Source organism: Lygodium microphyllum, chromosome 7 (genome assembly GCF_053477565.2).
Source record: "Lygodium microphyllum isolate KBCC chromosome 7, Lygodium_microphyllum_v1.1.10, whole genome shotgun sequence".
Classification (NCBI taxonomy): domain Eukaryota; kingdom Viridiplantae; phylum Streptophyta; class Polypodiopsida; order Schizaeales; family Lygodiaceae; genus Lygodium; species Lygodium microphyllum.
The window spans coordinates 97425411-97435625 of record NC_141141.1 but is presented as its reverse complement, the minus strand read 5'-3'; the positions used below and the strand labels follow the sequence as shown (position 1 = coordinate 97435625).

Below are 10215 nucleotides of genomic sequence, written 5' to 3'. Positions count from 1 at the left end.
CCCAACACTAAAAAATAATTTGAATGTTTACAAAATTCTAACCACTCTAATTTACGATTTAGCGTGTTTCTAGGATCTTTGCTATCTTTAGTTTTCTCATCTTTTTTGGTAGTTTCCACATCTTTTGCTTCTTAGACCTTGAATTTTATGGATTTTTCCATCTTTGCTTTTGCTTCCTTGATCACCTTTATTTTTGTTTTTAATTTTTGTATAGGCCCTTGACAACCCCTATCTTGCTAAACCTGCATAGGGTTAACACACACACAGAGAGAGAGAGAGAGAGAGAGAGAGAGAGAGAGAGAGAGAGAGAGAGAGAGAGAGAGAGAGAGAGAGAGAGAGAGAGAGAGAGAGAGAGAGAGAGAGAGAGACGATGATGATGATGATGAAAGAGAGAGAGAGTTGAAGAAGGAGAGATGAGAAAGTCAAGCCACGGGGTCCTTTAAAGCTGATCATCAACATAAGCTCAGAATAGTTCATCTGGCAAGCTGTCTAATCCAAGGCTTTTCTTGCATGGAAGATAGGACAATACATCCTCCATCTCTATATTAGTTATACCAAACTCCATAAAATCTACCCATTTGAGCTTTCCTTAGTCCCCCACCACATCCATAATATACGATAAGTAGTATGAATAATATGAGTGAGAAACCATAAACCCTTGAGTATATAGAGCAAGGGTACAATATTTTCAAGCGAGTATTTTTTGTGGAGGTGAGTAGAAAAACTACGAGTTTGATGTGTGTGAGAGAGAGAGAGAGAGAGAGAGAGAGAGAGAGAGAGAGAGAATATGTAGGTAATGAAAGATGTCATGCTATCGACGGAGAGGACAGAAGCAAGGATAACAAAATTACCGTGTGACACGACAACTTTGCTTCTCTCACAAGAGACCTAGCATTTGATACGCATGAAAGAACGCTACTAATTCATAATGTACAAATTATAGCGGGAATTTGTGTAAAACTTCTTACGAAGGGGCACACCGGTTCATGCTCTCGTGTGGTGGGAGGGAAGGCGATGGCAAATGTTGTCCATTAGGCTCTCTCTTTCTCTCTCTCTATTTCTCTCTGTGTCTATCCGTGTCCGTGACTGTCTTTAGATGTTCCGATTCGGTGTTTTTCCTGTCGGAGCGGCGCGTTTCTTCTTCCAACATCGGCGTTGCTGCACCGATCCTCCTCCTCCTTATCACCATCATCATCATGGCGATGCTCGTCAAAATGTTCACCAAACGGGCCATCACGCCTACCAACCCTCCCCCGCTTACTTATCCTCCCTCCAAGGTATGCCTCTGCACGGACGCCACTGACATTTCATCTAATACCGATGAAAAGCATCATGCATCTCTTCCCTTGTACCTTTCACTATTTGTCATCTCAATCAGTAGAGAGATGGCTTTGGAAATCGTCTATATAGTTCGCTGCATTGCTGATTCACGTAGCTTCGAAATACCGTTGAAAATAAGTTTACCATGCTAGGTTGTGTACATGATAATACACACTGTTTCTGCCGTCACACGTGCCTTCTCGTAGTTACACACGCATACAGATACTGCGCTCACACATGCCTTCTCGTGGTTACACCTATGAAGTGCGAGTAGGATTTTACAGCAAGACAACAATGTCACCACGGCACCATTGACCATTGTTGCCCCTTTGATATCGAAGCCTCGGCCCTGTATGTCACCACGGGCCATTTTATCCCCTTTTTATAGAGCTCTGTTGTAAGGAACAAGTTCTTACGCTCTTTCCTCTTGCAACTGGTGTTAACAGTTTTTCTTGTTTCAATGCGTTCATTCAAAACCTACTTCAAATTATCATTAGCTCTCGTTGTGATCCTTGGACTTTCACTTTCAAATTGTGATGTGTAGATTTCTGGCATCTACTTTCAAATTGTGACATGCAAATTTCCGGCTTTTACTTTCAAATTGTGATATGTAGATTTCTGGTTTTCAGTTAGGTTGTGAATTTTAGAAAGTGAGCTTTAGACTTCTAATTTATATGTCAAATATGACTGAAGGGCAAAGACACTTGTTGCAAGTTATGTTTACAAAACAGAAGTCTTTATTGGAGAAAAGAACAATTCTGTTATTCTTTACTGATTTCCTGCAAGTCTTGTTCCTATTCTTCCAAAAGGAGACACTTGGTCATTGTTAAGTGTGCTCAAATTCCAAGTGCAAAGGGACATGCATGCACAGCCATGATGATTTGTTTGTTGACCTGATGTGCATATGCAAGTGCATCCTCTGTGCTTAATATAATCACCAGCAAGGTTCTGTCTCACATGAGAGTTTCTACTGCAGGTATGGTTTGAAAATTGCACTTTAGAAGATTTTGAGATCGGGCAATGTCTTGGAGCTGGCAACTTTGGGCAGGTTTTCATAGCAAGGCATATCCAAACTGACCATGTTTGTGCAATCAAATCTATGTCAAAGGCTTCAATTGTGAAGGCAAAACAAGTAAGCATCTGCCTTTAATGAAGAATTTTGGATTTTCATACATGAAAGTATTCAAATATATTGTCAACGGGCATTCTATGCAACTTGAAGGTAAAATAGTTCTCTCTTAGGAACTCAGTAGTTTGGTTTTAGGTTAATTTCCTTTTAAAATACATTTGTTGCACTACCATGTGTTCTGTCTTTGGCGAGAAATTTCAAGTTTGAAAGTATGGAGTTATCAAAAGTGAGATACTTGTTATGGTTCTACTATATCCTTTTTAATTTCATTTTTTCTGAAGTCTCTGTTTGCAGGTAGCTCATGTTAAAGCTGAGAAAGATATATTGCAAAAGGTTGATTTCCCTTTTATTGTGAATTTATTGGGCTATTGCCAAGATGACGAGTGTGTGCATCTGATAATGGAATATGTTGGTGGGTAAGTTGAATGAAATTCTGTTTTTAAATTGGTTAACAAACATTTGACCTAAATTGTTCTTATATTGTTTCTTCTTACAGTGGAGATTTCTTTGGTCATCTCAGAAGTAGAGAAAAGCTTGATGAAAACACTGCTGTCAGTAAATTTCATCCATACTTGCTTATCAGCAACATTATTTGTTGCAGAGTGGATAAAATGTTTGGAACAATATGGTCACTGTGTAGGGGATGTAAAAAAGTTCATGAATTTGAAGCTCTGTTAAGCACTCTTGTCTGTACCCATAAATTTTAGTGCAGAACTTTGATCAAAAGACAGACAAAAGTTTATAGGTTCATTAAAAAATTGCCAACAGCCAACTTACAATTGGAACTTTCAGCGTTTTTATGCAGCACAAGTTCTCCTCTCCTTTGAATATCTTCATAGCATGGACATTATCTATCGAGACCTGAAGGTACATGAAGAATTTTCTCTCTCAGAAATCTCTCTCTACAGCAGTAAACAGATGCGTTGGAAAGTGCAGTTACCTAATTAGTAAGACCTTATCTGCTTGATTATAAGCCTACAGCCAGAGAATCTTTTGCTAGACGAGAAAGGGAACATCAAGATAGCTGACTTTGGGTTTGCGAAAAAAATAGAGCATCGAACTTTCACTCTTTGTGGTATGCAGATATCTTCAAATGCTCTAGACCTTATAGCTAGCCTGTTTCATATACTCACAGGAGTCTAAGTACCTTGCCATGTGTCTACAGGAACACCGGATTACCTGGCACCAGAGATTATACTGGCCAAAGGACATGGCAAACCTGTAGACTGGTGAGCATCTGATAAAGATGATTTGCTCTTTTGTTTCTCATTACAGCCTGAGATGCCCCACTCACACTTGACATCCTCAATCCTCTACACTTGTTTGGTAGACAACATTCAAGTGGGCACATTTGGAGTTTAAGAGGGTGGTAGTATTTCTAAGATTGGGGTAATCAGCTTCAATAATTTGAGGTGTTATTATTTTTCAATGTATAGTGTGGTTTTGTTTAGATTTAAGGGCGAGGGGTTCATGTGTTTGCTTATTTTTTTGGGTCGAGAGGGGGAGTGATCTGTGTTGAAGTGTCCACATCCTATCCAATACTAATTCAAATTATCAGTGCTCTTACAAAATGGTATTACAATGCTAATGGAAGCAGGTGGACACTTGGTGTGCTGATTTATGAGATGCTGGCTGGTGTTGCCCCCTTCTTCGATGGAAGTATGCTAGCTGCTCTACTAAGATCACGACAGTGTGTTTCATAACAATAACTAAGATCACGACAGTGTGTTTCATAACAATCATTTTACCTTGCAATCTCATAGCATGCAATCAGCTCATTGACAGTCGTTTCTTCATGGTTACTTCTTCATAGATGCTAGTGGGACTTACCAAAATATATTGGATGGTAAACTGCTCTTTCCGAGGCATTTTTCAAAAAGGTAAAGCTACATTTAAGCATTAAAACATGTGAGCTTATTTCGTATGCCTTTGTTTTGTGACCAAGCTAGACAAAAATTTGTAATTTCTGCATTTTTTGTTACAGTGCTAGAGACCTTGTGCGTAAGCTTTTGGTAGCTGATCTTTCGAAGAGGTCTGTTTTCCGTTTCCATGATTAAACTTATTCTTTTGGATGATTTCTGTGTGGGTGACTAGTTTTACTTCTCTCTGTGCCTCTCTTTCTCTTTAGGTAAAAGTTATTATTCTAAAAATCAGACAAACAATCAGCTGTCTGGTCAGTGCAAAAGCCATTTGTGAAGCTAAAAAAGAAGAGCTAAAGAAGCCAGATGGCTAATATTAGGAAGATGATGTTAGCCCCGAGTACATATCCTGGGTGCCAGGACCTCCTGTCAGAGTGCATCTCACTTTGAGTCAAGTGCATTAAATGTGGCCAACTGGTATTTTGGGCAACAGTAAATGCTGGCTGACTGGTGGTCATTGTTGCATTATTCTTGTGTATTTATAGCCTGCTTCCCTCCTCCTTTCTCATGCCACTTATCTTACTTTATCCTCTCAGAATGTCATGTAAATGGCTCCTTCATGTTGCAACACTGATGGTAAGGTTAAGGGATCTGACTATTTCACCTTGAGTGCTGTTATGAAAGCTTGATTTGTGTAGAAGCAACTTTGATACATTGTTTTAGGATCCGCCTTGCATCCTCGGAAGCTCTCTTCTATTCCAGATCATTGGGACAAAGACAACTACTAAGAAGCAATTCTGGATTGGGACAATGACGATGCCAAGGCATATTCAGCCCTTCTTTGGTGCATCTCAAAGGAAGTCTTACTCCCAGTTACCTTCGGCAAGATATCTCTAGAGGTGTGGCAGAAGCTTCAGCTTATGTATGAGGCTTTGTCGACCATGTGAGTTATGACCCTCTATGGACAGTCACAAACTACCTTGTTCAAGGTGACTAATATGATTCAATCATTCTTCTTGGGGTGAACAGATATAGAATCAGCTCTGCAACTCACACTTCACGCTTCCCAAAGCCCATCTTGTGGGGACTATTCTCTACAAGCTATCTCTAGAGTTTGGTGGTGTGGCACCTATGTGATTTGATCATATGACCTCTATGCTACTTGAGCATAAAGTTTCTTTGCTGTTACAGGGGAGGTTACCATCTCAATCTTGCAGTAAACATGATGCTTTTGTTGCTTCAGATGGGGATGACAGGCAGCAGCAGAAGAAAAGTCAGTTCTATCATTGTAGTAAGAAGGGGCACCTTTGAAAGAATTGCATGAAACCATTGGCATTATGGAAGGAGAAGGAGAAGGAGAAGAAGAAAAAAAGGGTCAGGACTCCTCTGATGAGTCATCCTTCTCATCAAACTCAAACTTGGATTCTGGCTAGTCAACAAGGGTTGCATTGGCCTCTTTAGCTTTTTAGCTCTAGTGGTACTGTCAATCCTCACCTCTCTCTAGTGCTAGAGAGGAGTGTGAGAGGGTGGTGGGGCATCTAAGCCTCATCCATGTGTAGGTGTGGTGGGCCCAGAGTGTGGCTTTGACAACATTGACTAAGTTTGGTAGATTGAAATCATCCTAGAGCTGGTTTGCCTTTCAAGTTCATGATGGGATGTTTGATAGGGAGCGGTCCTTGCTCCTAGTTTGTTCTCACATTAGCGGTCACTTTAGCAATCTATTTAAAGGGGGGGAACCCAAGTAATGATGTGCTTGTGCAACGCATTAGTGATAGTCATCGAGATTCGACTATTTCTATTCACAATGGTCAAGGCTTGATATGATCAACATCAATGTGAGTGTCTTTCCAAGGTACCTTGGTGGTGGCTTGATCACCCACTGCTTGGATATCCAAGGTCCTATTTGATTGTTGTTGGTGTATGTACTATGATGAGTCCTTAATCATTGTATATTTTTTTGTAACGTTCACCCATGAACTGAGAGATGGTGTCAGTAAAGTACATATCCTAGGTGCTAGAGTGCATATGCAGGGTGCTTGCACCTCCTATCAAAGTGCATTTCATCTCAGAGTTAAGCGAATTAAATGTGGCTGACCGGTATATTTGGCCACTTTAAATGCTGTCCAACTGGTCATTATTGTTGCCTGTTTAAGGGCTGCTTCCCTCCTCTGATTCATTCATCAATGACAAGTACACGGCTTACATTGGAGAGAGGGAGATTACAGCACTCTCTTGGCTGTCCTCAGCCTGTACCCTTGTACTACTCTTGAGCCTTGGTATATGGATTCCCGAGTCTATTCTTTGAGTTCTTTTGTGTTCTTGCTGTTCTTTGCGTTCATCAGCACCATCTCTTTGCTTTTATTGCTCCACACTTTTCTGATAGATGAACCCCTTGGTGTTCCCATCCTAAACACTTAAAGCATCATGCAACATAATATGTAGGAGTGGTCAATAAGTTCATGCTATGAAGCAGCCACAGTACAGAAAACACCTGCTGATATCATAGAATTCAATTACTGAAACCGTATGTGCTATGTTACGGTGACATTGGCTGACCCTTACTGTTGGGACAATGATTCTGGTTGTGGCTAGTAACAGTGGTTACAAGATAAGTTAGCCTCTGAACTCTCCTCATTGACTTTCTAGAGGTATCCTCATGCCTAGGTTATTGTTGTCATTACCACCAAAAGTATCCACCATACAGTATCAATTGTATTATTGATCAGTCATTCTGACTATGCAAACCCTATGCTCACACTTGTGCAAGCAATTGTAAAATGTAAGAACTTCATCCATGAGACGTTATCACCATGATGCTGCATAGAGGCCTGGAGATCACGAACTGGAAATTGCAAAATTAGCTGTTTCTGTATCTGGTTGGCATCTGCTCTGAACAGATGTGTACGGTTGTTGAAGATCCCACCTCCAAGCTCCAAGGCACACAGTTGGTCCTCCATAACTGCTTGGTTATTGCCACAGGGCTAGGCACCCCCTTTGAAGAGGAATCAAAATTGTGCATGCCTGCAAGAGATGCGGACTATGCATCTATGCCACAGCAAACTTCAAAGTTTTTGTGACTTGATTACCATCCAAGAAATCCATATCAAGGGCAATCTTTGTCGGACCAGAGCTATGCAGACTCACCTTAGATCCTATGTAATATGTACTCTGTTGTTCCTGCATCACATGTGGGTGGGTGCATGTGGAAAGTAGATCCATCTGGACTGAAGCCCTCATTGTTGACCTCCAACTATGGCAATCAGTGATCCTGATCCAGACAGATCTAGGCCACAATTGTAGATATCAAACCTGATGATCTAGAACTTTGTTAGAATCTGATGCCAAGGTCCATGTAACTTCATTGAACTCTTGCCATTATACAACTTGCACACCCTTTCTGCCTTTTCATGAGCTTCTTTGTCTTAGTCATAAGTGGTAGGCAACATCATCGCCTGCACCAACATAGAGGATATTTGTGCCACCACATTAGCAGAAATAAAAGTATCCAGACTTTCCATGAACTTTGACATAATGTCATCAATAGAAAGAGAAAAAGGGTATTTCAGTATTCTTGGTGAAGAATGTATCCACATCTTCATCATGCATCTGTTTGAAGGACTCCACTTCTAGCATTGTTGCAATTTGAAGTCCATTGGTGTGAAGTGCTAAAGAATGTCTGATCTCATTTTAACCCAACTGCTCACATTGTGTGCTTGTTTGTACAACTCTTACCAAAGAGTCACTCCATCTGTAAGGCTCCTTTCAACAGGAAGAATTCTAACTTTTCAGCCTGCCATACTGAAGCAAGGGTAGTATCCACCTCCTGCAACCAGTATACACAAGGTTTCTATCACACTTGCCAACAAACTTTGGGATGGTAAATTTCTTGATAGGATGACTATGAGATTGAAATGCATGCTTGATAATCCCCAAGGTGCCTGCTAGAAGCTCCATTGCACAGCTTGTCACTAGAACTCTCTCAGGAGGATTCAAGCCTCCACCATGACTTTCCCATTAGTAAGGGCCAAGCCTGGTGAAGCAGGCATGAATCCAATCCCCACACCACATACATGCACATGCACTCAAGAGGCATATGCACATGCACATCTGCATTGAGCATTATTGTTTGATTCTTTTAAAAACAAAAATTCCATCCTTGTGCACATAACTTGCACTGAAGAGGTTTATATTACTATATTTTATAAAAATCATTTACAACTATGGCTGCATATCAATACCTTTAAAGAATTTACAGCAGTGCACCTGGTTATGACAAAGCAGGATAGGCTGCCTAAAAGGAGGTGTCAATGAAATCAAGAAACATCCATGGTTTGCAAATGTTAAATGGGATAGTGTGCTCCATAAAAAGGAAGCAGCCCCGATTAAACCTAAACCACTAGTAAGTTCAGGGTTAACAACAATGTGTATAGACCATATATTTGATTTATGTTTATGTTCCTAGACCATTGTCCAAACACAAACAGCACAACCTTATAATCCAAGTACAAGTTCAAGTGTTGCATTCATTCATTTTCAAGTAAAGAAGAAGAATGCTTCGAGGAGTGGGCTCAAAGAATTATGAGAATGTATAGCTGCTAACACCACATGTTCGTGTTTACAGGGTTCACCTAGTGACACGTGCAATTTTGAAGATTTTTCAAACTTGCCTCCAATCGAACACCCTTGTGCATTGACACCTGAAGATCAAGCTCTTTTCAATGATTTATAAGGATGCCTTGCATTATCTTCTGTGGAAGCCTCTGGTAGAGAAGGAAGCCTTACGCTATACCTTTCTATCTACGGTTAGTTGATGTACTGGTGGAAAAAAGTACCTGGAAATCTATAGCTCAGGAAATGTGTTCTCTGCTGGAAGTTTGAATTTGAAGGAAAGAAAGGCCAGTTGTATCATATAACCATAGTTTTGTTTTGTCATCAAGATGGGTTTCCATATTGAAGGAGTATGTACATTTCTAGGGGCCGCATTTCAAAATGCAGTTGTACAGTTTTGCTTGTAATAAGATCTTTGAAGGCAACTGAGGCACGTCTATGTCTTTACTGCCCTGTTCTTACTCTTCTGTAATCCTCCAATATCCAACTTCTTTTAATTCATTCACTTTCCCTCTCCCTTCTGAGTCTCTCCACCTCCAGGCACTTCTTGTTTTTATTCTCTTTACCTCCAGAGTTTCTCAGGTTTTCTTTTGTTCAAGAATTAAGGCTTTTTGCTCTTCCGTTTATAACTAATAATAAAAGGAGCATTATACTGGAGGATGAATCGATGTTGTTCTTCCTTGAGAAAGGATATGGGGCAGGATGACTATCTGCTTTGCTAACACATGTCTTGTTGTTGTTGAGGAATACGATGTTTGCTCTTTGGAGACCCTAACACCAACTGTTCAGTGCCACAGGTCAATCCAAGGAATTGAGGTCATGAGGAAAAATGAGGTAGCACTTTGTTTAGATTTGACGGAAGCCTTTCTTTTCCGGGGGGGGGGGGGGGTGGGGGGAGAGAGAGAGAGAGAAAACTAAGGTTTCCCAAAATGCTAAGAGTTCACTCATGACATTCCCATTGTTCTTTATCGCAATTCCTCTGGACTCCGGTCCTGATTCAAAGACTCTTTGTCGCCCAAGAGCATTTGGGGCATACTAATTTTTGAATGGAGACCACCCCCCTCCATCGTCTTTTGACATCTTGCTCCATGCAGGATGGACCCTTGGGCATTCCCAGAATAAGTGGTGAACATCCTCCTCCTCTTCCTTATTTTCAAAAGACCTTGCAACAGCAAGAGGGAGAGCTGTGAATTTCTGCAGCCTGTACTTTGGCAGCTTCTTAGCCACCACCCATCATAGGAAAAGGTACAATCGGAAGGAAGATATTACAGCAGTGGAGGGTTTCCCGGCGTTCCTATT

At 40.8% G+C, this 10215-nt stretch overlaps 1 protein-coding gene across 3 annotated transcripts; it reads left to right on the top strand.

The window, feature by feature from the left end:
• Positions 1-951: 951 nt before the first annotated feature.
• On the top strand, positions 952-9425 carry LOC148033736 (uncharacterized). 3 transcript variants are annotated; one of them, XR_015691362.1, is made up of 12 exons: positions 952-1277; positions 2297-2452; positions 2744-2865; positions 2946-3000; positions 3242-3316; positions 3431-3524; positions 3615-3678; positions 4047-4108; positions 4263-4329; positions 4434-4481; positions 4578-5682; positions 8590-8707. XR_015691362.1 is itself a non-coding variant. In XM_087681720.1 (12 exons), the coding sequence occupies exons 1-12, from the start codon at positions 987-989 to the stop codon at positions 9035-9037; spliced, it is 1260 nt and encodes a 419-aa protein (XP_087537846.1). In that variant the 5' UTR covers positions 960-986; the 3' UTR covers positions 9038-9425. The 3 variants fall into 3 exon arrangements, 2 of the variants coding, with proteins under 2 accessions (XP_087537847.1, XP_087537846.1); XM_087681720.1 differs by lacking the exon at positions 4578-5682 and adding an exon at positions 8930-9425 and having other exon boundaries at positions 960-1277; XM_087681721.1 differs by lacking the exons at positions 4578-5682; positions 8590-8707 and adding an exon at positions 8930-9425.
• The last annotated feature ends 790 nt before the right edge of the window (positions 9426-10215 follow it).